This window comes from Dermacentor variabilis, unplaced genomic scaffold, assembly GCF_050947875.1.
Source record: "Dermacentor variabilis isolate Ectoservices unplaced genomic scaffold, ASM5094787v1 scaffold_15, whole genome shotgun sequence".
Lineage (NCBI taxonomy): Eukaryota > Metazoa > Arthropoda > Arachnida > Ixodida > Ixodidae > Dermacentor > Dermacentor variabilis.
This window is the reverse complement of record NW_027460313.1, coordinates 178,287-206,195: the sequence shown is the minus strand read 5'-3', so window position 1 is coordinate 206,195 and position 27,909 is coordinate 178,287. Positions and strand designations below refer to the sequence as shown.

The following is a 27,909-nucleotide window of genomic DNA, read 5'->3' as shown; positions in this document are numbered from 1 at the left end:
CTAGCACCCGTATCGGTGGTGGCGGATATCTGCAGCCTGCTGGACAGCTGGCGGGAACTGCCTGTCACCATCGTCCTCTTCGAGGGCAGGCTCACGTGCCGCCGAGGCAATGTTGTGGAGAGCTACGCAAGCAGCATTGATGTTGGCTGCCCCATTCGGTTTGTAGAGCAGGATCCGGTAACGCTACAAGGAGCGGAATCTGCTCTGCAGGACTCCGAAGCACCCCTCCACAACAATGAGCATGACAGTGTGCTCCTTCTTGTTGTGGTCTCGGGGGTGCCACCAGCTGGATACTCAGGCACTCGTGTCAACAGCCATAGCTCCAACGCATAGCCGGAGTCTCATGCGCAAGGGCACGATGACAGCTTTAGTGATATCACCTTCAATGTGGCATACATTTGCAGCATTTACCAAGCAAATATTCACCAGGCCGCCGTTCTGCTTCTAGGTAGCCACGGAGAGGGTTCTTACGCCACACCCATGAATCGTCACATGATCACGGGAAGCAGGGGCTTATGTGTGGGCCCGGCAGCAAGGTAGCGATGGCCCGTGCTAACGTTCCACGCTTCTTCCTGGTGCAGTTCCTCGGACTTTGGAGCTTGCAGCTTCTGGAGCCTTCCAGCTTTCGTTCCCCGTGCCCAGAATCTGTCGCCGGGTTAGGTCCACGCGCAAGACTTCCGGTCTACGGGCGTATTGCGGCGGAGCCAGTGGAGCCGTGCTGGGCTTCAAATCACCGGCTCACCAACAGCACATCGCGGTCCGCGCACTTTGTACACGGCCGCCGACTATATCTGCAAGCATCGTGGCATTCACTCAGTCATCTAAACACCGGAACCACCCCTGTGCATTCTGCGCATGCGTGGAGTTTTGTTAAAAAGCTGCGCCCGAGCAACGCGCCCTTCAGTGGGCCCGGCAGCAAGCTAGTGATGGCCCGTGCTAACGTTCCACGCTTCTTCCTGGTGCAGGTAACCAACTCTTATTGCCTTTACGCAAAACCTAGTAGCCACCGTGCACTTTTTGTGCTGCCGGGCCCACGGCGCTTTTGTTCCATTGTGTGTGATTGTGCGCATATACTGTTAAAACTTCTCATGCTAGCTGGTGATATCGAATCTAACCGCGGCCCCGACAAAGAGATTCTTAATGTATTGAAAGAACTGCAATCTGGACAGACGGTAATGCTTGAACAGCTAAAGTGTATTGAAAAAAAACTAGTTGATCATGATAAAACGTTCAGTGAAATTAAAACACGGCTAGACAAAATTGAGACAGCCTGTGCTGGTATCGATGACATGCAAACTAAATTAGGCAGACTACATGAGCTAAGCACTCAAAATACGGCACAGATAGGTGTACTGTCTGCCCGGATAAACGATGCTGAAAATAGATCTAGAAGAAATAACCTTGTTTTTTACAGCATCGCCGATAAACCTAAAGAATCATGGTCTGATTCTGAGAAAATTATTATTGCACATTGTACACAACATTTAGATGTACAAATAGAACCGCGTGATATTGAACGTGCACATCGCATTGGGTCTTTCCAAACTGGAAAGTCCAGGCCTATAATTGTGAGGTTTGCTAACTTTAAAAGCAAAGATCTTGTCCTTTATTCGGCTCGTAAGTTCAAAGGTACGTGCTATGCCGTTGCACAAGATCTCGCCCCCAGCACGCGCCTTGTCCAGAAACGCCTCATCGAGTTTGGAAGGGCCCGTAAACTGCGGTTCAAGTTGCGACATGAAAAGCTTATAGTAGGTGAAAAAACCTACTACTTCGACCACACTACTAACCAGGTCATTGAGGAACGCCTTTAGCCATCATTGAGACCAAAATGTACACCGCAACCACAGAACTGTCAGCTTTTATCATTCCTGCTCGCTAACATTCGAAGTGTTGTTCCCAAGCGTGATGCACTGTGCAGTCTAATAGGCTCATCTTCTTGCGATGTCTTGCTGCTAACAGAAACATGGCTTAACACATCAATCTATGCTACCGAAATTCTCCCTTAGCTCTCGCATTTTGACATTTTTCAGAAAGATAGACCCGATAACTCACGCGGTGGGGGTGTATTAATCGCCACTAAGCGTAAGCTACATTGTTCACTTGTAAACCTCTCTTCACAACTGGAAATGATTTGGATTCGATGCATTGCTACACACCCGCACATTCTGATTGGTATTTGCTATCGGTCTCCTAGTACCGACAGTTCTTTCACGCCTTCACTTCATGAAGCCTTAAATACGTTAACAAAAACATATCCTAACAGTCCTGTCCTTCTGTTTGGCGATTTTAATTTTCCAACTATTGATTGGTCCGATCCTGCCTCTACATTATCTAAAAGCAGCCCCGCTAGTGACTTCTTAAACATGTATAACATTCGGCTTAACGCAGCTCGTCACTGACTCAACACGCGTCACTGCTCACTCGTCCAACGTTTTAGATCTTGTACTAACAACTCACCCCGATAACTTTACCCCTGTCACCTTATTGCGCGGTTTGAGCGACCACCTGACAGTACATATTTCGTTTCGTTGCAACGCACTAAAGAAACAAAAAAATCGGAAAACACTTACACTCTATGATAAAGGGGACTATGTCAGCATGAACCGAGAATTATCGGAGTACTTCGATACGTTCGTCGCTAACTTTCAACTAAATTCTATCGAGTCGAACTGGCTGATTTTCAAAGCAGAGATGCATCGCCTTATACGTCTTTACATCCCCACCATTACAATAACAGAAAGAACAACATCAACGTGGTTTAATGTATCCTTCAAACGACTAAATAATAAGAAAAAACGGTTGTTTCGATCAGCCAAACGATCTAATTCTTCTTGCACATGGCAGAAGTATTACGCAGTCGAGAAAAAATATGACAAGTTAACCTCTCAAACTAAACACAAGTTTCTTTCTACCACTTTACCAGCTATGCTACAAACTAACCCGAAGCGATTTTGGAAAACTATTAATCCTAATCAGCGGAATGAGATATCACTTATCAATAGCTCCGGACTTCCGATCCCTGAGACTGAGGCTGCGGATCTTCTTAACAGAACATTTAGTTCCGTTTTTACTAATGAATTACTTGATGGCTTGCCCGATCCACCATACTTCGCATATCCGCTCATGCAAAATATCACATTCGATCCCATTGGCATTGTCAAAGTAATTGAATCATTGAAGAACTCGTCATCTACAGCAGTAGACGGTATCAATGCCAAAGTTCTAAAAAATACCAAACATGTGTGTAGCCTGTTTTTATCACTCATATTCCAGGAATCGCTTAAGAGCGCCTCAATTCCACATGACTGGCAGGTGGGCAAGGTCATCCCAGTCTTCAAGAAAGGAAGCCGATCATCACCGAGTAACTACCGCCCTATTTCCATAACAAGCGTGTCTTGTAAAATAATGGAACATATTTTATACTCGCATATTGCTAACTTCCTAACATCCGTCAATTTTTTTCACTCAAGTCAACACGGTTTCCGCAAAAATTATTCCTGTGACACTCAACTTGCTCTTTTCTTGCACGACTTACATTTAAACCTAGATCGTAACATCCCGACTGACACAATATTTTTAGATTTCGAAAAACCATTCGATAAGGTCTCTCATGATCGTCTCTTAATAAAGTTATCGCGTCTTAACATTCATCCTTGTGTTCTAAGCTGGATTCGAGGGTTTTTAACTAACCGTGAGCAATTCGTATACGCTAACTCACACTCTTCATCCTTAACACCCGTGCTTTCAGGCGTACCTCAAGGTACCGTACTTGGTCCCCTCCTTTTCTTAATATACATCAATGACCTATCTTGTAATATTTCTTCTCATATCCGACTCTTCGCTGATGATTGTGTGGTTTACCGAGCAGTTACTAACCCCAGCGACCATTTGGCGTTACAAAATGACCTATCGCGCTTACAAAACTGGTGTACCACTTGGCTCATGTCATTAAATGTAGCTAAAACCGTGTTAATGTCTATTCATCGTCGTCGTAATTACGATATCCCTAATTATAGCATCAGTAACACGCAGATTGCAACAACGCATTCATTCAAATATCTTGGTGTGTACATCTCGCGTGACTTAACTTGGACCTGTCATGTTAACCACATAATAAACTCTGCTAATCGTACTCTAGGTTATCTACGCCGTAACCTTTTCCTCGCTCCTCCCTCTATTAAACAACTTGCTTTTCTAACCTTTGTGCGGCCCAAGCTTGAGTATGCCGAAGCTATTTTTGACCCCCACCACAATAACCTTATTAAAGCCCTCGAGTCGGTTCAGAACCGCGCGACACGATTTATCCTGTCAACTTATTCATACAATTCAAGCATCTCGGCACTAAAAGCCCAAATAAACCTACCCTCTCTAGCCTCACGCCTTAGAATAGCCCGTCTTAACCTTTTTCATAAATTCTTTCATTCCTTGCCTTTTGACAACCCGCACATAAAAAGAGCACATCGCATTGCCCGCACCAGTCACTCTAATACGGTATATCCCCCACAAGCCCATACCGTTACTTTTCAGCAATCATTTTTTCTGCGCACAACACGAGACTGGAATGGCCTGCCCGCCGAAGTTGCCACTATCATCGACCCACTTGCATTCAAGCGACTCATCGGAAATATCCCTTTGTAATTTGTAGTATCTATATTTGTCACTAACTCCCCACTCCCTCATGTAATGTCTCAACAGAGACCTTTGAGGAAATGAATAAATAAATAAATGTGCTGGATTCAGAGTTCGGCATCGTATGGTCTGCAAATTAAAAATTAGTGCAAATTGTAGTCGTAAAGGTTCTCTAAACACTTTGTTCTATGGGCCTAACTGAATCTGTGTACACTTTGACGAACTATCCGAGTACCACGGGCACAAATGGCAGACAATGAAGGACTTGTAGCCAACGTTTCAACACGCGGACACGCCTTCTGCAGGATATTGTCAGATGATAGCCAGCCTGTCCACAGCTCGGAACGTCTCAGTTTCGTGTCACCGCCTCGTTTTACCCACAACAGTGCTACATTATTTCAGCCGATGTTCCATAATACCTCCAACATAAAAAACTGCTGACCCAAAACCGGGATAAAATAGACACGTTTACTACTATTAAGGGCATATGTATTGCTACACAGAACACTTATCACGAAACGCGTAAACATTGAACAACGAGGACGCAGGACTGCTGCAAAGGACAGCGAGTACTACGGCGCCGTCTAGGAGTGGTATTCTGAATCTATCCACATTGGGAATCAAGCTTCGGGGATATCTGGCGATCGAGGACTGATAATGTTATGCGCTGTAGAGCCTGCTGAACTGAAGCGTGTCCCGCATCGCATGATTTCATCACTGTTGCATCGCCAAGTACGCTCGAAACGAATAAATTCCCGTTGAGGGGAGAAATAGAATGCCGCTCCTACTTGATTCTGTCGCAACAGTCAGAGTAAAATGGCAAATTTCAGCGATACAAAAGAAAAAAAATGACTGCGGATACAATGCGATATGTCGTCAGAAGACAACGATGAAATGCGCATGCGAAGGCGCTGGCGACTTTTGGCACAAGCGCGACTCACGGAACGAACGCCTCGCCAGTGCTCGCTCCTACGCCGGAACTAGTGTCTGCTACTACGTGCCTGTTTCTTTGACTTAATAAATCGCCGGCAGTCAACCGCGGCTGTACCGACGTAACAATTGGCGTCGAGGAAGACGCTGGACTGACCGGCACTTCGACGACGTCAAGGATGAACATGGCGACGCCTGACTTTGGTCGGCTACCCGAGTTCAGTGGCAGCTCCTGCTCCTGGAGATCCTAGTATAAGTAGCTTCAATTCTTTTTCGAAGCTAACGACATTACGAACGCTTCCAAGAAACGTGCTCATCTGCTAACGCTGTACGGGGAACAGACGTACGACGTTGTGTGCGCGAAAGGCCGTCGGAGATGAGAAAAACGTGAAGGCGGAATTTAAGGGCATTCACGAAACCAGCACAAGCATCTACAATAAAGAAAAGCAAGGTAGCTCTAGTACTACATATACCCAAAAGAAGAATCAGCGCTGTTGGCTTTGTGACGCGCTACATAGTCCGGACACTTCCAAGTTTCAGACAGCTTCCTGCAACTATTGCAAGAAACACGGACACTGAACTTGAAAATCAGACCATGAACTTGTTTCGAAGGTTCTGGGCAAGTACCAGTCTGTGTTCGACGAGGACATCTCAGGACATGTCGGTCCTGTGGTACAAGTCGAACTTTTGGAAGGAGCAACGCCAATGTTTCTAAAAGCACGTCCGGTTCTCTTCGCGCTGCGGTTAGCCGTAGAGGTTCAATTGGATCGACTGCAAGATCAAGGCATAAACTAGCCTGCGCAGCATTCGGATTGGGCAACGCCTCTCTTACTCTTTCGAAAGAAGAATGGTTCGTTACGAATTTGCGGTGACTACCGTTGTACATTGAATTAGGTATCGAAGAAGGCAGAGAACCCGCTTCCCACAACAAATGAGGTCCTCAGCCACTTGAGGGGCGGCAAGGTTTTCAGCACCCTGGATTTAGCATAAGCTTACCACAACTTCACGTGACACCACAGAGAGCAGAGCTATTGCCCCTGAACGCGCTGAAAGGGCTCTACAAGGTCAAACGGTTGCCCTTTGGAATCTTTGCAGCACCAGCCATTTTTCAGTGGTTCATGGAGACTTGATGTGTGGCATCACAGGCGTTTGTTCATACTTAGATGACGTTATTACCAGTGAAAAGGACGCCGCGGAACACGCCGTCCGATTGGAAGAAGTCCTTAAGAGGCTGCACAAGTACAATCTGCGCCTCGGAAAAGACCCCCGTTTTGCGGTGAGACAAGTTACATTTCTAGGACACCGAATTGACGAAACAGGAGTTCACACCAGCGAATAGAAAGTTCGAGCTATCTATTGAGGCTCTAGCACCAAACTGCAAACAAGCGCTGCAGTCTTTTTTCGGAATGCTGGCTTTCTGCGACAGATTCGTGAAGGCGACAGATTCGTGAATAGGGCAACAATTTCCAGCTGTCTCTACCAGCTCCTTCAGCAGGACGCCACGTTGAGATGGGGAAACTCGGCATCAAGAAGCACTTGACGAACTTAAGAAATTGCTGCTCAATTAGACCGTACTGGCACACTACGACTAACGGAAGGAGCTTCTTGTCTCATGCGACGCTTCACCATACAGCATAGGAGTTGTTCTGTCTCAACGTGACGACCAGAATAGAGAAGCACCGATCGCATTTGCATCCAGGACTCTTGGGCCTGCGGAATGAAACTATGCACAGCTGGACAGAGAAGGCCTTGCTGTAGTGTTTGCAGTTCATCAGTTCCACAAATATATTGTGGGAAGAAAGGTAACTTTCGTCGCTGACTATCAGCCGCTGCTCGGCATACTGGGCCCGAAGAAACCAACGGCTCAAGTACTTTCACCACGAATGACCATATGGTGCATCAAGTTATCTGCGTATGACTACGACATTGTCTACAGGCATGGCAAGAGCCAAAACGCAGACACGTCGACCCGATTGCCATTACGAGAACGCACCGACGAGCCATGGCCACCAGGCGACGTGCTCTTGTTTGAGGCGTTGTAGAGGCTGCCGTTTACAGTCACTGAGATAGAACGTCTGACCCAACAAGACAGTATTCTGCAAAGGCTATACAAGTCAGTAGAGAATGGTACAGTGGAGAAACTCACTGGAGGTGACTTCACTCCTTACCGACAAACAGCGATTACACTGGCAGTTCATCGTGACTGTCTCACGATTGGGTCACGGGTGATTATACCAAGCTCAGCGCGATCTCACGTCTTCGAACTTCTACATGCTGATCACCGAGGAATGGTAGCCATGAAAAAGTGCACAAAAAGCTACGTATGGTGTCCCGGAATCGACGAGGTTTTCGAAGAAACGGTACGACAGTGCTGCGAATGCCAATCAACGCAGAAGAGTCCACCCAAAGTTCCTACTCCCACCTGGGACCGCCCCCAGACACCCTGGAACACAGTGCACGTTGATATCGCGGGGCCACTACACGGGCACACCTACGTAGTTGTTGTGGACGCGTACACAAGATGGGTGGAAGTCCGTCACGTGACACAACCAACATCCGCACCAACATCCGCAGCTGTCATCTATGTACTCCAAAATTTCTTTGCTACTTTCGGCTTTCCCCGAAAGGTCGTCTCCAACAACGGAAGAGCCTTTATTTCTAGCGATATAAAGCAGTTCTATGCGTCAAATGGCATACAGGCCATCACATCAGCAGCGTATCACCCTGCGACAAATGTCCAGGCAGAAATGCTATGTGGCAGAACTGCAGGGAGCGCTCCTGATGGATACAAAGTGGTCCATACAGTGTCGACTTGCGAGGTTCCTGTATCGGCAACACACGACAGTTCATACAGTTACAGGAATGACACCTGCGAGAGCGATGTTTGAACGGGAACTCTTGTGTCCCCTCGACCTACTCAAGCCGGAGACGGAAACACAAGTCCATGAACGCCAGGACACACTGAAGCAATCACATCGCTTCTCAGTAGGGGAAAAATGCTTATCCGTCAGTTTTTAAAAAAGCCAGACTGGATTGAAGGCGACATACTGCGCCGTGTCGAACCACGACCCTGAATTATAAAGAGCGTCCTCGCAAAGGTTCGGCGTCACCTCAACCACATAAAAAAAAACGAGTCAGTATGGACCCCCGCCCACACGGACCCTCCGCTCCCGGGAAACGAGACGGCCCACGCCACGGCTTGAGGACTTACATGCCGAGCCGCGGCGCCCGCCGGCAATCCCGACGTCTCGCCCACCGCGAGAGCGATGCGGGAGTGGACGTGGGGGGATCGCATGACCACTTTCAGAGACATCACGTAACACTACAGATTGAACAGATGTAAATACCCACCACCGCACGCCAAACTAAACAAGAAACAGGCGGTTGCCTGGAGGCAATTGCAGACACACACATATCCTAACCCGGCGATCCTTGACCTCTGCTACCCCGACATTTATCCGTCCGACGACTGTAAAGCGTGCGGAGCCAGAGCGGCGCTGCAGCACATGCTGTGGGCATGCGCCGGTAGCCAGCAGCAGGAGTTCCCGACGAACGGGATAGAAATGGCAGTCTCGAACCGAGGGGCACGTTGGGAGGCGGCCCTGCTCAGCCACGACCTCGCCGATCAACTGTGGGCCGTCCGGCACGCCGAGGAAGCCGCCCGAGTCCAAGGACTCGAGGCCATCACCTAGGCTGGGGTGCTTATGGCCCCACCCCGCCCAAATCGCCGGACATTTTCAATAAAGTTTTCACTACTACTACTCAGGCTAGGCAAGCAACCCAAGCGCATAGCAGAGCATAGGAGACGAATTGTCGGACGCTATGCCAAAAGTAACAAGTTCTGCTATTCCTCTGGTACCAGACGCACTCGATACAAAAGACACTTCCTGTCAACCATCGACCTCGACGTCACGAGCAGAGAGAACGACGCGGCAACTGCGGCCACCAAAGGTTAGGCAGCCTCCAGACCGCTATGGAGACTTCGTCTATGGGAGGAAAAATTTATTGGTCGTCAGAAGACGACAACGATGAAGTGCGCGTGCAAAGGCGCTGGCGGCTTTTGGCATGCGCGGGCCTCACGGAACGAACGCCTGGTCAGTGCTGGCTCCTACGCCGGAAGTAACTTCTGCTACTATGTGCCTGTCTCCTTGACTTAATAAATCGTCGGCACTCAACCACGGCTGTACCGACGTAAGAGAATGCAAGAATAATACTTACGATCATGGTGTTCATTGCGCAGAAACCTTTCCTGGATATGTAGCTTTGCGTATCGCCGGGTCTCGTGCCTTGGGGCTGCTCAATAACGACGAGTGTGCATTTACGCAGCCGAGCGCACCGGGATTCAGTCTGAACCGCGCAAACGCCGCCTTTGCTATGGCCTTCACGGCTGTGGTCAACGGGAAGTCCACCCACCGCTTTTGTCTGTCAACGACAGTTATGGCGTTTTCAAATTCGTGGATAGTGTAGCAGACGGACGACTGCGACCAGTTGATGAATTCTTCGCTGCCGACACCCCGCTGGAATCTTCCCGTAGCAAAAAACCTAATTTCGCACATCTTATGCTCTGTTGAAATTCTACAGCCTCGCTGGCACCTCATGTTGGCGTCGAGTTCGCCGCACAACCAACGCACTGTTCGTTTCGAGAGACGAAAGCGACGCCGGAATTCACTTCCTGCCGTCTCTTCAAACGCATTTCGCGTCTCCAACCGCTCGCCTTTCTCCTGCAACAACGCCCACGCGCTAACCGAAGCTTCCATTTCAAGCGCCATATTATCGAATTAAACAATGGATTGTATTCAAACGTGCTGTTCCGTAGCCGCAGCCGCCGTTTGCATCCAATCCAATTCACCCGACGTGCCAAGCGAAGCCGGTCTCGTAGCGAGCGCATGACCACTCGAAGTACGCACCTCTCGTCGCGTTTTGCTCCTAGCAGACGACGTGCTCGGTTTAAAAATGATTGACAGAAGTGTGTCGTCATTTTGACGCCACCAAAAATGTGCCGCGCCCCAAGACCGACGACGTCGGCGCGGCCTAGTCCAATCGCGCGCGGTGCAACCGAACGCTGCTCCGAACAACGACCTCCGATCGCGCCCTGATCTGTTCAAGACACGGCGTTTAGCTTCAGAATCGAGTCAGGCACATCGGCGATACTTTGGATGACGCCACGACCATATTCCCCAATCAAAGCCGCTATTACTGCGATCCTCCTTCCCGGCTCTGTGCTACTTGTCCTTTTTTTTTTTTTTGCTAAATTAAACCGACTTGAGGTGTCTAGTAAGCTGCGATTTTCGCATTCACATGGCGATTGACGGTAATAACTCGCTGCAAGCTCGCTTTTTTCGTTTGGAAAGATTCGTTGCGCTTTGTAGACGATCACAAGGAAGAAGACAGGAGAGGCGCTTTTTTCATGTAGCGCTGCAGCTTCCCTTGAAACAGCCCTTCGCCAAGCTGAGCTAAATTATTGGTTTATGAAGCTTTATTTGCATTCTAAATAGTTATGGGCACATTGCAAGGGGTACGACGACTGAATATAAATAAATAATTAGCAACCCAAAAGGAAATAACATCAGTAGTGGCCAATCCATTGTATGTGGCCCATACCTAAAACCTGTCTACGAAATATCGCATACCTAAAGTACATATCATCTACGAAGCCAGACTTGTAGGCCAAATTTATTTTAGTGTCAAATGGAACAATTCCCCTGCTCGTAAAACTTGCAAACTTATCCCGAAATTTATGTCAGTATAACAAATCTACACCAAAAACATGAGACATTTTCCGTTTTAGAACTTCGGCACGAAAATGCCAAAAAACCGTCATAACTACTGAATTTGTACGCAACAGGTTCAAATGTGCACAATATAACGCTGTTGTAATTATTTCTTACCCGCTCTCCCTTTTTTATCCTATGCTGTACTCGCGTATGTCGAGTGGGAACACTCGACTGCGCCGTGTCCACTGATGTTTTTTTCCGCATGCACCTCACGCCTCCTGAAACCTGGCTGCCCCGCATCCCACACACGCGTGGAGGGACCCAATGTAGTAGCTACGCAATGCGAGAGATGGCGTGAGTGTTCCAGTGCTAACGCCATCTGACGGGCTCGATACTAGGGTGCGAAAAAAACTTACTCTTCAGCTTGAGAACGCTCTCGTGGGCGGACTTACCCGGCATTCACCAGTGCGCTTGGCGGGGCCGATGTGGGTAAAAATTAGCGATCCTTGCATTGCGAATAGGACGTCATCGATTTCTCAACGCGTGCTATTTGTTGTATTGTGGCCGGTGGAAATTCTCGTGTAAACGGAGCAGCTAAATGTCCGTGTTTGTGTTTACAATATTGTGTGTGCTATCTCCAATGTTTCTTGAACACGAGACCCCACAGTTATGAAGTTTAGGTTTTAGATATTCTTTTTTCACTGTAGCAATTCACGATGTCTTACCAAATATTTCCTGCATTTTTCAGTCACAACCTACATTATCTTTTATGCATCTGTGCTTTGTCATCGTGTTACGTGTTTGATTTTATGCAGCCAGATGTAACAACGGGGTCAGTGTCCCTCATGATGGGTTTGTGTGGCGTTTATGTCACCTTCCTCTATTTAATATGCGTACATATGCAGTTCAATAAAAAGAAATCATGTTTGCGTTATATGTGATTTTGTCGTTGCAGACATGACAACAAGGGCACACTTCATGTGCTCAAACAATTAAGCATAGAACCTCGCCTTAAGACAATAAAAGCATGTATCACAAATCACTAGTCGCTCAATGCGAAGATCTCCAATTGCAGTGGTAATGGTGCAAAACAAGCTATAAAACTAAAGGCGTGGTTGGGCAAATGAACAGATGCATGCCAAAGCAACAGTCAAGAGGAGAGCAGCTAGCAATTTTGGAAACTTGAGTTCTCCTAAATGTTTTTCTTCAGCGCTGCAGCTGTTAAATTTTTTTCGGATGCAAAGCAGTCTTTGGCACACCACAGGCACATTGCCGTAAGTAGATATATATGTTCCTGTCTAGTCTAGTTTTTGGCATCTACAATAAAAATAAAATACAACAGTGCGATCTGGGGATTGAGCCGGACTGTCAGCACAAAAGCGTGATGCTCAGTCCATTTGCGCACAATCGCTTCTTTTCTTACCGAACACACTGAAAGAACGGCAACACCTTTTCTGTCAACGACACGTACCAAGTGATGTGATCTCGTGGATCAGGTTCATCCTGAACGCATCTCTAATATGAATAGCATCCTCAATAACATTCTCAAGTACAAAACGGAACCTTGATAGCTGCGTGGTGAACTTGCACGCGCGTATTCCGTAAACTGTGTCGGCCCAGGAGCATTATAAGTCATACAGTATTATAAATCATCATGCATTAAAAATACCTAATTGAAACGTTAGAGCGGACCCAGAACAAAGAAAGCCGCTTCATCATAAACGATTACAGCAACCAGTCCCACTGTAATACGTATAAAACTTAAGCTTTTTTTACAATCCTTGAACACTTGCCGAGACATTGTCATTTTATCGCTGTTCCACAAATTCATTCACTCCATTCGAAGACCAGCATGCTTGAAACGACCTTACTCCATGTCACGTAGGCTTCATAATCATTTCAGCTATGCCCGCATTTTGCTGTTCAACAAATGCATTACACTACTCTGTTGTTCCTCGTGCTATCAGATTATGGAATTCTCTCCCGGATAGCATTTTGGGAGAGAATTCATTCCCGGCATGGCGGTAACCTACGATTCATTCCGTGACGCCTTGACGGACTAGATGGCTAAAAAATTGTGAGGTTTTACGGTTGTCGCACCATGCTTTCTTGTACTTGCAATATGCTTTACACCTTATTGTCGCGTTAGTACCGTTATGTCGCTATGTTTACCGTTCCGTCAGAATGTCGCGTTAGTAAGTTTTCTGTCATTCTTTAAAATCTCTAATACTGTTTAACACTCTGGTCTTTTTATTTACATGATTTCATTGTAAATACTCTATGTGATTCATTCCTTGTAATTATATTATGTTTTTTTTACAAGTGAATCATGAACTAAGCAATTTTTTCCCACCTTGGTTGCACTTACGGTTGTGGTATGTAAACTGCTGCGGTTTTGCGGATGTCATATATTCTATGTATTTTCAATGTTACCCCCCTTACTCCATGCCTGACCTTGAGACCTGTAAGGTACATTTGAATAAATAAATTAGGAACACGGCCTCTATTATAAAGCTGCAAGAATCGTATACCGTACGCGTCCAGTGGCAACATTCTTTAAAAATCGTTCACTCGAGCATATCCCAATAGAGAACTCCTGGCCAACACAATGAAAAAAAAACATGTTCAATTGCTTTTTTTATATATAAGAGACCATCAATCGTTCAGGGAGCAAAAATTCGTTTTTACGGGATTGACATTTTAACGGGTAATGTATTTGTGTGTAGCTTAAAAGAGGAACTCCAAGCAGTATGTGCGACCTGCATTTTTTTAAACACTTTGCTACACTTTCTCCTTATCCTCCAGAATGTGATAGGCGTTACAGTGGCGCAGGCATCATACCATCAAATGACCTTTGTAAAGTTCATTTTGTGACAAAAATATAAATGGAACGACCTGAATTGCCGAATGCGGCAAACAACCAAGACCGCGCACATATATCCAGTAATAAAATTTCTCAAGTAGCGTACTAAGCGCATTAGTGCGGCTCTACGCAATTGCCCCATCGTTTTCACCATAAAGAAACAACAACAACGAGAAACCGTTCGCCTTGTAAATAGATGGGCCAGACCGAGACCACCTTGTTTAACAGAGAGAAACAGATTTGTCCAAACACTTCCCTTCCTCGTTCAAGTCGAACTAAAAACAGCAAACGCAAAATCAATTGTTTGTCTACAGTGTGCGATGAATACAATAGCAGATGTTAGATATTGCAGACCGTAAAACGCGCGACCAATAAGAGTTGCCTGCTTTCCCACGTGTCTGTATTTTCTTTGACGCTTCACGTTGGGTCTACCCAGTGATCATTGTTCTCATTGTACTTGTTTAAAGAAACGCTGAGGTACTACATCGGCAAAGCTTACCAACGCAAACGAGAAACGTGTTTGGACATTGTAACCCATTCGCCATTCCAGAAATCAGATGTCTTGGGTCAAAATATACGGGAACCTGTTTCTTTGAAAATTACTTCGACAAGATCAACAGCCGCGCGTATACGCTGCACATGGTGTAAAGCATAGCGATGTCGTCCGCATAATCTCAGATGTCTTCATTTTACACTAACATCTTGCACAGGTATGCTCCAAGTTACCTTCACAATGTAATTTGCAGTTTCACCTGCAAGTCAAGCAACCTAGTCCACTGTCTAGAGCGTGCCATTTGTAACAAACAATACATATGTGAGACCGGACGATAAATTCATACCAGACTTAACGGTCATCGCGCACATACAAAACACAAATTACCTAAAGCAGTAGGCAGTCACTTCAATGAACACGGGAATATGTATTCGATAAAGCAAGGCTCTATATAGTACAAAGCCATTACCGCTCACCTCCCGAGAGGAAATATACAGATCATAACTGACACACAAGTCTAAATACCTACACCCGACGTGAATCAATTTCATACGTGGCAACTTAGAATCACTGAAAGCTGTAACTTAAACCTGAAATTCTCATACCACTACCAAAGGAACAAAATCACTCTATCTCACCAGGTGACCTCGATTCTTAAGCTCCGTCTATTGCTCCGTTTCCAGCTCTTCCTTACCCCTACCCTTAAATTTAATATTTTTTCACCGGCACTTTTTCCGTGTGCACCTGCCCCTCCCCCTCCCGCTTTTTGGGCTGTTACCCTCCAATTTCTTCTTCCTTGTATTCTTTCCTCCTGCTTTTTTCCAATTATTTATCCTTTTTTGTTTGATAGACCTCCAGCGACACATTCAAAGTCCCAGAAGTGAGCATATATTTTTTCGATGCCTCCACCAAGCCGGGTCGTGCCATTTTTGTATGGCGCCATGACGACGCCTATGCCGCATTGTCGTCGAAATGTACATTAGCCGCTGTTCTTACGAACAAAGTTTGTGCGAATTTAGACCTCTGTATTTTCTTGTATATTCTCGCGCTAATCAACATGCTTTACCATCGTATACCAACACGGCCAACTTGCTTCGGCTGCGAACGTCATTTCTCTTCACAGCGGACGCCCTCAATTGTACGACCCTACAGCGCCAGTGGAGCCTTGCCAACGTGCCGCACTCGCTGACTCTCCTTCTTAGACGATGCCGCTTTCGTGTGGTAAGCCGTCAGACGGGTCACTGCCTCAATGACCGCCTCCGTGTGCATGCATGCAAATAATGGGGAAAATGCACGTGATGTTTGACTGGCGCTTCATTTTACAACCTGCGGATACAAGCCCTCTTTGATGCTTGTACTGTTGTCTGTAAAAATCGTGACCAGCTGACTTGCGAAATTATGGAAACGAGCCTGATTTTAAGACTCCGTCCACATAGTGTGTGTTCTCCATCAATGCTTTTGACTGATAAAGAAATTGACTTCCTAAAAAGGCGAATAATTGCTCTCACGTGCTGTAGTTGCAATGTATATTAGCCGCTGTTTTTACGAACAAAGTTTGTTGAAAGTTAGAGCGCTGTCTTTCCTGTTATTCTCACGTACTCTCCCTATTCAAAAATATTTTGCTTTGCTCCCTACAGTCACGAATTAGGACAGATGATTGATAAGTGCGTCGGTTATATAACTTCATTAAGAGAGTCTGTGGACTCCCCGGAAGAAAGATCAAGGCAGTAGGATGATGCTTTGTGCTGTTTCTAATAAGTACTCGTTATTGCGGAGCACCTAAATATTGATTTCGTGCAGAATTATTCATGTGTCATTTTTTTAAGTAGAGACACTTGACAGACAGCTGAAAGCACATGCACATGTTACTCATTGGTTGAAACGAATGCGAGAAAGTAGAAACAATTCTTTCGCCATGGCAAACACCTAACATGGCTTCTCAAAAAGGAGCTCAGCGTGAACTGAAATCAAGCCACACTCAGCCGGCAGATTTAGCCGCGGCGATAACTCAGACCTTTCTTTCATTGCACCAATTCAGAAGAACCGACAAAAATAGGTCGCCTACACAGATGTATATGCTGTGATTGAAGGGGTTCTGTAATAATGTCTATCATTCCTAGTTTTCAATTTTTTTTCGTGAACTTGACTTCATATCTTAAAGTCGTACCTGAAACGGCCGGTTGCTGTGTAGTTATGCCCCGTGCCAATACCGCAGCTCAGCGCAGTCAATTTCATGCCAGCGTACAAACATTGCAAAGTGAGTGCTGTGCATTACTGCTGTGCAAACACCAGGTAAATCACCGTTGTTTGCTTACTGAGCGCCACGGCCCCTCCCCCCCCCCCCCCAACCGACACTTTGCAGTGAATAAAAAAAATCATGTGCCAATAACGAACCGGCCAAAAGCTGCCTAGCGCGATATATTTACCATAAGGAAAGAATGCGTTAGGGGTATTCACTGACCAGGTGTTCTGATGCAGTCTAGGTGGGTACACCGCCTTCCAGGTTAAGAAAGGGGTTGACAACCAGCAAACAAACATCATTTTTGTGTTGTGCCCGCAAAGCAGGCGCTACAGCTCAATTTAGCGGGAAATCTACACAGAGCTACCGGAAAAGCTACAGGATGGCTACACAAACGGCTGCGAGTAGGCTCATGAGGGCCATAGATATGAGTCACATAAGCGCACCCTGTGCAGCTTCATCAGTGGCGTACTTTAGCGGCTTTCACTTCGTCATAAGACATGAAGGGCATGGGCTCTTTCTTTCGAGTAAGTGTCCTCTTTACGACATATCGATAGTGTAACGCTATAGGCGTCTATTCACTTGTTAGAGTAATGTTCCGCTCATCAGTACACGATGACGCAAGTCGTCTTTGCTCTACTGATGATGTGGTACGAGTTTTGCGATTGCTATGCGAACCAGCACTGTCAATTAGCGGACGCGTAGGATATGGTTTCGAGGTGGGCGGAGGGGCGGGTCATGTGGTGCCTACGAGCAAAATGCCACCCTCCAACCCATTGTCTAGCAATGTCAGCAGACGTTGGGGACTACAGAGCCACAAAACGGTAGCTTTCTTCCGCGATTTCGCATCCACTTCTACAAACTACTGAACGTTTATATATGTGTGGCTACGGAAATGCTCAACTTTAGTAGTGGATGATCCTTTCTAAGACGTGCACTTGGTAATCGCGCACGGGATTGTAGGCAAGTTCCAATGACTGGAAGGATGGTTTGCTAAGCGAGTTGGCATTCCATCTAAATGATCGTTTTGAAATACGGAGAGAAGGTCAACTCCTATGGTTTCTTTCATCTTGTTGTAGATGCAATTTCTGCTTTCACTGCAGGGTCGCTCACTGCATTACTAGCAGTGTGCTGTGGCCGCCAACTCAGCTATTGACAAATAAATCAGATAAATGGTCGCGCGATGGCTTTTGATTCGCATTCGATGTCCTTTTCTTTTGTCTGCAGCCAATAAGTTCTTTCTTGCCTGTTGCCGTAAGAATGAATGAATAATTCATCATCGTGTTATATTTTACATTGCAACACTTCACCTTCCTTATGAAATACTTCGTGAAAAAGAAGGGGAGCGCTCCAAAATTACTTTTTACGTAAGCATTCTTTTTACTAGCACCGAAGTTGTGTTCATCTTATTATCTCTGTTGTGAAGCTGAGAATGAAATTGACAACACATGCGCGATTCTCACAGCTTTTTACAGGCAATGCATTCGCATGCTGCACAACAAACGTCATAAACACCGCCAGGCGTGTATATCGCTGTATCACTTCACCTCTACTAGTGTTTTATCTCATTGTATCGTCTCTCAAAGTATATTCAAATATGCCTTTGTGTCATATATTTCGAGCGCAAGGTGTACTGAGGAATTAAAGCGTGTTAGACTCTGTGGCGTGCACGTGGGGCGGGCCTCGATCTGCATCACTGCACTCGGAAACGCTACATCGCCGGCGCAAATGCGTTCTTCGCGAGCCCCAACGCAAGCCTGACCCAGAGACGGTCAGGTCTACCCGCTGTGTCGCAGAGTTGCTGAGCCACGACCCTCGCCTCGTTTGCTTCTGCCCCGTCGACGCCATAGTATACGCAATTCGTTTTTTTTTTCGCTTCCACGTCTCGGTGTCCTCATTCCTTAATTTATTTTCTTTCGCTTCATTTACAAAGGTCTTTCGTGGTCGTTTCGTTTTGCGCAGGCGTGTTGTAATGATGTTGCGCGACAACTTTCTCCTACAGTGGAACACGAACAGAAAAGGGACGTGAACACGAAAAAGCCGGAACGAACGACGAACGCTGGAAGAAGAGGCGCGGGTCATACTTAAAGCGACATGATTAAAAAAAAATTTAACGAGACCCACTGCGTCTGTGTTAACACGTGATGAAGTCAAAGCAGTCAAATGTGGACTATTTCGACTATTTCGCAATTTATTTGGTTGTCCAATAGCCACATCCGCGTTAGGAGAGACTCCACAGCGGAAGAAATAATTTCCACAATCTGGTTAACTAGCTGAGTAATGCAGTCGCACTGTAGTCCACTTTATGGCCTGGAACCCAACCCACATCCTTACGCTCCACGATGTTATAAAACTCGACAGATGCCACTTGGGTTTTTTCCGTACTTGCAAAGTGTAACAGCCACACACTAGACCATTCAAGAAGCATGCTTCTTGCGCTGGAGTGCAGCCATACAGATTATCAATGAAACGTAACTTGCAAGTTTAACTCTGTATTGGGAATCGGATACTCTCTTAGGCATCCGCCGGAGACATTGAAACACGGGACAGGCTAGTTGACGCCATGCCGTACAATGGACACAACGGCAATGGCTAGACGAAATGCCTAACTTTAGAAAGCATTTTTGTGTGCCCTCATGAATTCTCATCTTCAACTTGTGAAACAACTCAAGGGAAAGAGTGATATTCAGCGAATATTGCGCAGGGCGTACCACACGACTGTCTCATTGCTCGCGTCATGCAAGCCACGCTTATAGCACTGCCAACTTGAGGCAAATAGTGTGAGTAGTCCCCATATGCAACCGCACTGGTTCGTTCTCTCCCTTCAGTGTAGGAATTACTCTATCGACCAGCCTTCGTTGCCAATTTTCAGTTCACTTTTTCAACAAAGGTGCTCTTGAAAATTTTGCATTCATTTAGCGATCTCCGCTTTTTTCTTCAGGAGTTTTTTCCCGAGTTGAGAGACTCGAAAAGAGGTGCCTTGTTGCCCAACTTAATCGTCGCCATTCCAGTCCCTCTCTTGTCTAATCATCGCGCACCGAAGGTTAGTGTAATGAATGCTCTCACCACAATCTCGCACCGTTAGAATCCCTTCAATAATGTTTTCTGCCTAAGTATTTGCCTACAAATACGCTCAACAGCTGAATTTTGGCATGGACAAGAAGATTGACCACATTTCGTTGAGTCGCTCAGTTGAGATGAAGCTTTAGCTTGGCGCCAACACCGACATCACCTATTCAAGTACATGCACATTCGTCATAAATGCATATACAATTAAAAAATAAGATTTGAAATAATTCTACAAATAGGTGTAAAACGGTCAGAAATACTTTTTGATACAACTAGTGGACCGATCTGAAGGAAATTTGTTGTATTTGAGAAAAACGTTTAACACTAGTAATTGTAGAAGAAGAATGTTAATTTACAATCTGAATGCTTGTACAAATAATTTCGAAAATTAGTGTGTAGAGAAAAAATAGAAGCATAAAGTTTCCAAATCCGTGACTCTGCACGCAAAACATATAGTTCTGTAAGCTCCGAGATCCGTACTTATCAGCACACCATGTATGTTATAGCACCCGTTGTGCGCAGAGCTTTTCACTGCAAGCAAACTAAATGCACGAGCCAGATTGTAACCACCATGTTATCGACCTTAGAGGGGACGCTTCCCTTAATTTTTACAGACCACGCCTAGTAGATAATGCGTGTTCCACAGGTCACATAGAATGTTCCCAGAAGGTACTTCATTGTAGCTAAACAGCACAAAATAACACGCACACGCATGAAGAAACAAGACAAAGCGCTAAATTTCGGCTACACTTTATTGCCAGGTCCACAAGCAGGCTGACAGTATTGCTAAATTAACGCACAAAAACAAGACAAGCGACTAAAATAACAGCAAGCGACAAACATAAAATTACAGTGAACACGGCGTTCAGGGTGGATTTTAAAGAGCTCTGGTATTTCGTTCCCCAAGATTAACTGTGTCTAGCACAGGAACTAATTGAATACCATGGAGACACTTTTCAAAGCAGCTACCGACTCTAAACAGACAACTACATCGAATTGTCAAGTTTTTTGCGCGTGCGCAACATTTGTTAATTTGATGACAATATGAACTACGGCATTTGTATAATGTAGCGCCTGTTGTGGGAAGCGTATTCGGGACAATATTTGACAAGTCTCTTTGTGGTACTGTAAATGATGACCGGGTTGCCCACATTTTTAGATGTGTTGCAGATTTTCTTTATTTTTGAAAATATCGGATCAAGTGGCTGTTTCACTAATTCAATTCAGGATGTCGTCTCAGTGTTTCCGGCTTGGTCGAGTCATCTTTGGTTCACTAGTTAGGTGTCCCAAGAAATTTACAACACGTTTTCAGATTTGTCACTAACCTTATTTTCCCCATGGTCATACTTGTTTGGATTTACAGTCGATGAACTAAAAGGTCGCTGCTTTCATACGAGTCCTCACAATCCAAACTTGTTAAGCGCAATATTGCCAACATGTGCCTTGCATTCGGTTGGGAAAAGTGGTACGCATCAAAGGCAAAGCGGTTTCATAGCAAGATGAAAGCCTGCTGACCGCAGGCTACACGCTGAACAGTATGACATACTTTGTGAATTCCTCCCCAAACGAGCAGCGCCCTTGTGGTGGTAATACAAGCACCCTTATTTGAATAAAACCCTTAAGAATTGTGCTCGGCTCAAGCAAAAGCGAAATGCCGTCCTCAGCTCGTTACTACACAAACGGCAACAAATGGCAAACAATTTATCCCTAAATAGGTTACGAAAGAAATGCATGGAGGTGGATTCCAACCAGGAACATCACGTGGAAACCAGGCACCCTAACCATGACTACACGCAAGAGCAACGCTTCCGCTCTTCAAATATCGGTATCTTATGTGTAAATTGTGCAAAAACTCTAACTGCTGTATTTTATAAGAGACCATGCACAAAGTCACACCGTGCATCGAAGAAAATGCATTCGTTACGCTCGAAACGTGACATTCTTATCGGGGAGAGGACTTGCGGAGTCGTCATCTGTCGGAAGCGCCTCGCTTGCGTAATATGAGGGATAATTTGCCACGCTCCTCATTGGTTTCGCTGCAGGCGTTCAATAAAAGCACCACGCGGGAGCCCTTCTGGAAGTTTCTGTATGTATTCTCGAAACGAGGGAAGTTTTTTACTGTCGAAATAACATTGGGCAAACAAAAAGCCCAGAATGATTTATAGACGCTATCTCTAGCGAATACGTACAGTGTACGCCCACTGCGCGAGGCCGCCACGATGGAGTCCCCCGAACGGGCCTCTTGCGTGAAAGGTAGGAGTCGCTGAGAGCATGCTATGTAAGATATGCTCTTACAGTGGGTTATTGTCACGATCCACCCGGGTTCGTGAACGAGGGAGGGCTCGCGGCAACCTCCGTTAGACAGACGCTCCGCACCGTGGTGGTGATGAACGATGACTGACCCGCGAGGAGCTGTGCTCGTCGGTGTCTATTGGGTGCGGTGCCCAATGTTGCCTACCGAGCATGGCAGGCCACCGAGCCTTGCGGGCCAACGAATATTATGCCCGAGGGCGCGTCACATGCTTCCTACTTGTTTATTTTAGTTACCAACAAACTGGGGGTAAGCCCGCAGTTTGTTTATTAACTAAAATAAACAAACGTCCAAGTTCAAAGTACGAGGCTCTGCCTCTGTACTAGCTGGGTCGACGGTGCCTGCTACACAGGCGAGTAACGGTCCGGTGGCCTCCGCCGTCGAGTACTCCGCCTGGGCACCGGTGTTGACGGGCCTGGTGTGGCAACACCGGGTGCTGCCTGAGACAGCCTCGCTCAGTCCGGAGTATTCGCAGTGGCCCTTGTGAGTGGTGACGACCTCGACACCGGCCGAATGGGTGCCACACCACTGGCAACGCTTGCCGCCTCCGAGGCAGGCGGTGCTCTGCTGGAAGCGACTGGTGCTGCCGCTAGTCCTCCTGCGGGTTGGAACTCGGAAGTGGCAGTCGACGGTGTTGGTCAGATCACAAGGCGAGGCCTCACATGGCCGGCGTGTCTGTGCCACGTGGCCCCGTCTGGTATGCGGACGAGCAGCGATGAGGCGCTGGAAGTAGACACCTCCTGTCCGGCGGACCAGGGTGGGCCAGGACGGAAGTTCCTGGCGAATACTGGAGCTCCCGACTCCGGCAAAGCCCCGGGACGGCACCCTCGGTCATCAGCCATCTTGTGCTTCAGCTGCTTAAGGAGCACTGTTGATCAGACGTCCCGATGCAAGACGTCCAAGGGTGTCTTGACCATCCGACCCAGCAGGAGCTCACAGGGGGCACGGCCAGTCACATCGTGGGGCGTGGTCCGGTACTGAAACAGTACCCGGATAATCTGCGTCCCGAAATCCCCAGTCTCGCTCTTCTTGAGCTTGTCCTTGACGGTTTGCGCCACCCGCTCGGCTGCACCATTTGAAGCAGGCTGGTACGGCAGATGATGGTTCCGTCTTCGTCAGCCAGGCCAGATACTCTGTGCTAGCGAAAGCGGCACCATTGTCGGACATTATGACACCCGGCAACCCCTGGGCGGCGAAGACCTGTCGTAGCGCTGCGATGATGGCGCCTGCTGATGGAGTGGTGACAGGTAGAACCTCCACCCACTTCGAAATGGCGTCCAGCACTACAAGGAAGTAATGATCTTTGAAGGATCCCCCAAAATCCACATGTACGCGGGACCAGGGTCTCTGTGGGAACGGCCAGGGGTGCTTTCCCCATGACGTGAGGCCCGCTGATGCTCCTGGCAGATTTGGCAGCTCTGCACCATTTTAGCGATGTCCTGGTCCAGGCCAGGCCACCAAACATGGGACCGGGCCACCATCTTGGTCTTTTCCACGCCAGCATGACCCGCGTGCAGCAACTGCAGGACCCTGGACCGATGACTTTGTGGGATCATCACCCTGGAACCCCACAGTAAGCAGCCTTGCTGCAAGCTCAGCTCAGCGGCCGTACGCCTATAGGCTTTCTGAACCAATTCCTCCCCACGGGATACCGCCTTGGCCACCTGAGACAGGACTGGGTCCCGGCTGGTCGCTTGCGATACCGCAGATCTGAAGAGCACCTCCGGGTACGCATGCTCCAGAATGAACACTTCAGCAGGTTCCGGGACAGCATCAGGCACCTCTGGCAGGAAAGGCGGCTCAGGGCATCAGCAGGTCGCAGCAGATCCTTTCCCGGAAGGCAAACCAGCTGGTAGCTGTAAGCCGCCAGCCTCAAGGCCCAGCGTACCACTCGAGGTGATGCCTGCACGGGGACTGCCTTGTCAGGCCCCAGCAGTTCCAATAGCGGCTTGTGGTCCGTGACCACCTCGAACTTCTGGCCCCACAGATACTGGTGGAAGCATTCGAGACCTTCCTTGTGCAGCTGGCTGTAGTGTTGCTCTGCAGCATGAAGCCGACGAGAAGCAAACGACACATTGCGTTCCTGGCCATCGTTGTCCCAGTCTGCCAGGACGGGTCCCACGCCGTACGGTGGCACATCTACGGTCGGGACGACAGGCTTGGCAGGGTCGAAGTGTGCCAGCACTGGAGCCTTGGTGATTAGCTCCTTGCTGCGCTGGAAGTGCCGGTCCTGGTCCTTTTTTCAGACCCATTGCTGACGATCTCGAAGCAGAAGATGGAGCGGCTGTAGATGCTCCGACATGTTCGGCAGAAAACTCCTGTAGAAGTTGATGAGGCCGAGGTAGCTCTGAAGCTCCTTCTTTTTCTGGGGCTTAGGCGACTTGAGCACAGCATCAACTTTGCGGGGAGGCGGGGCTAGGCCAGCCTAGGAAATGACATGTCCCAAGTAGTCAAAATTGGGGGCCGTGAAATTGCACTTTTCCACCTTAAGCTTGAGGCCGGCGTCCTGCAGCCGTGCCAGAACGTTGTGAAGGTTTTGCAGGTGGTCCCTGTTGTCGCTGCGACTAACCAGGATGTCATCCAAGTACACCGCCACGTGCCTCATGTCCCTGAAGAGGTTATCCATCTCCCTTTGAAATATGGCTGGGGGCTGAGGCCACGCCAAGGGTAAGCGCGTGTACTGGAAGAGTCTCAAAGTAGTCGATATTGTGACATACTTCCGGGAGGCATCCTGGAGCACCAGCTGCTGGTAAGCATCTCTGAGGTCCAGCTTGGTGAACTTATGTCCACTGGACAACGCTGACCAGAGATCTTCAATCCGGGGCACGGGTACTTTTCGACGGTAGCGACGGGGGTGATGGTAACCTTGAAATCCCCGCAGATATTGACCCTGCCGCCTCGCTTGAGGACTGGCACGATGGGAGCGGTCCATTCAGACGTCTTGACGGGCACCCAGATGTCGTCTCGCTGTAACCATTCCAGCTTCAGGGTGACTCCTTCCTTCAGGGCTGACGGCAGTGGGCCAGGCTTGAAAAAACGAGTCCGGCCTCCCTCAGGTACATAGATGCCAGCCGTCGTGCCGGCGAATGTGCCCACTCCTTGCTGGAACAGGGCCTTGAACTCGGTCAGAAGGCTGGGGACGTCTTTCACCACATGCAGGCTGGCTTCCTGGTACTCTGGCAGACGAACGCCCAGTGCATGAATCCAGTTTCGGCCCAGCAGCGTCGGTGAAGACCCCTTGGTTAAGTAAAGGGGAAGGCTTGCCTCTCTGTCGCCAATGCGAACGCTGACCTGTGCCTGACCTTGGACCTGGGAGAGCTGCCCGGAGTAGCTGCGCAGCATCATGCCCGAAGCCTCGACGGACACGCTGGGGAAAGTACGCTTGAAGAGTTTCCCGGCCATGACCGACACGCTGACCCCTGTGTCCAGCTCCATGGAAATGGGGTGCCCGCAGATTTCGACCGTCAGCATGTACGACGGCACAGACGCCGGTACAAGGCCTGTGTGCCACATGTCGAAAATCCGCTGGTCCTCGGCCACGACGTGGAGCCGGGCCGCGGAAGAGCCTGCTGCCGCACGCCCCCACCGCGTACCCTTGCGACGGCTACCCTGGCCGCGGGCTTGTGTAGTACCTGGGCTTGAACCAGGCTGCTGCTGCTGTTTGCTGTTCGTCCTCCCCCTTTTGCATACACGTGCCAGGTGCCCAGTTTTCCCGCAGGTGAAAAATTGTGCTTGAGAGAACTGGCTCTGTGAGGGGGCGTGGGCACCACCACAGCGACCGCAGGTACTACCCTTTGTCGCCAACTTGTTGACCGTCACTTCCGCCGACGGTGAGCCAGTCGCACGGGCTATCTCGCCGGCGTCCTTGGCGGCAGCTTCCATTGCCAGCGCTGCCTTCATAGCGTCGTCCAGCGAGGCGTGCAGAAGCTCCAGGAGTCGCGTCTGCATGGCGGGGTTGTTGATGCCACGGGCGAAACGGTCCCGCAGCAGGGAGTCCAGCTGGTCCCCGAAAACACAGGCACTCGCTAACCCTCGTAGCGCAGCAACGAACTGCCCGAGGGTCTCTCCTTTCCGGCGGCTCCTGTTGTTGAAGCGGAAATGCTCCATTAGTGTGGACGGTGCTTGGTTGAAATGCGAACGCAGTATGATGAGCAGCTCACCCAGCGTGTGAACATGCGGCGTGGCTGGCTTGAGAAGGTTGAGCAGGAGACTGTAGACGCAGGTCCCGCAGCTGGCCAGGAAAATGTCCGGCTGTTTGGCCTCGGGTGTGTCGTTCGCCCGGGAGAACACGAGGACTTGTTCCTCGTATATTGGCCAGGCGGACCCATCTCCCTCTAACGGCTCGAGCCTTCCGTACAGCGGCATGGCGGCAGCAACGGGGGGCGGTGTTTCGCCGCTCGCGGTGGCGTGGGACGATCCGTGTGTACTCCTCGCCAGTGTCACCAGCCGCCCGGGTTCGTGAGCAAGGGAGGGCTAGAGGCACCCTCCGTTAGACGGACGCTACACAGCGTGGTGGTGATGAACGATGACTGACCCCCAAGCAGCCGTGCTCGTCGGTGTTGGGTGCGGTGCCCAATGTTGCCTACCGAGCATGGCAGGCCACCGAGCCTGGCTGGCCAACGAAGATTATGCCCGAGGGGGAGTCACACGCTTGCTACAGTTATCTCTATAACCAAATGGAACATAACAGAACGAAGCCTCAATGCAGCGATTGCACGGGTTCGTAGCGCCCGACAGTGCGTCTGCATGCATGTCCGTGCACAATGTTACGCTTCGTGCCATGAGCTTTAGGCCGCAGCATGTGAGCACTTGATAGTACACAAGCAACCATTGTTGCATTAACGATCAGAGAGAGCTGTTCACAAATAATTTCCTTATATCTAGGGACTTCGACGCCTATGGAGACTTGTGACGTGCCGTCGGGACAATTAAATCTTATTTTTCTTCTTCTAAATTCTTGTACGTTTCAGCATTATTCTTTCTCAGGTTGTGTCGCACTGCGTGTGTATCGGTCTTCTCAGCGAACAATTTCCCGCTGCTTCTTTTTCTTAATCCAGTACAATCATTGTTTGGTGCTAACATAAACATGAGCACATGCTATGGCCTTTTACACTGTGCTTCTTACCGTTCATTTTCCATTCCAGTGAACGTGCCACTATCTGGCATCAACCAATTCCTAGACCAAATATTCATGACATTAGCCGGGCAGTGCGTGCGGGCGAGCGTCTCAGCGCGCACTTTCTGCTACTCACTGGGAAAATCGCAGCCTCGACCCCGTTGCAGAAATCTTCCTCGCGGAAGTGCTGGCTGCGTACCCGGGTGTAGCTGATGACTGCTTGCCGGTTCTAAGTTTCGTGATCCAAGCTTCACGCACCTTCTTATCCTGCAGGTACGTGGGAAGACTGACACCGAGATTCGTTCCGTACGTCCGGCACTGCGGCCCCGAGCAGCAGCCTAACATGTTGGACGCCTTCAAAGACAGCCACTACCTATTGCTTCCAAGTGTTGTTAAACAGGCACCCGAAGCGGGAAAGACCTCGCCACTTAATCAGATCCGCAGTGCGTGTGGTACTTTAAATTTTCGTTTTCAGCTCGCTTCGGCGCTTTCAAAGCAGCCGACGCGGCTGCTGTTTCCCCGTGATGCCTCATACCACGTCACGC

At 48.4% G+C, this 27,909-nt stretch overlaps 1 protein-coding gene across 1 annotated transcript; it reads right to left on the bottom strand.

Moving 5' to 3' along the window:
* LOC142567969 (uncharacterized) lies at positions 1-27,709 on the bottom strand. Its single transcript, XM_075678068.1, has 5 exons — positions 27,623-27,709; positions 25,053-25,275; positions 24,734-24,891; positions 24,167-24,484; positions 1-183 (listed from the first exon to the last, which is right to left on the bottom strand). The coding sequence occupies exons 1-5, from the start codon at positions 27,707-27,709 to the stop codon at positions 1-3; spliced, it is 969 nt and encodes a 322-aa protein (XP_075534183.1).
* Between the last annotated feature and the right edge of the window lie 200 nt (positions 27,710-27,909).

Excerpts from the sequence above, each read along its gene's own strand:
- LOC142567969 (XM_075678068.1), bottom strand. The coding sequence starts at position 27,709 with ATGTTAGGCTGCTGCTCGGGGCCGCAGTGCCGGACGTACGGAACGAAT. Across the intron at positions 25,276-27,622 it reads CGTACCTGCAGGATAAGAAG|CCTGGCCCACTGCCGTCAGC; the intron begins GTGCGTGAAGCT and ends CGTTTTTTCAAG. Across the intron at positions 24,892-25,052 it reads CCCCGGATTGAAGATCTCTG|CCATATTTCAAAGGGAGATG; the intron begins GTCAGCGTTGTC and ends CTCAGCCCCCAG.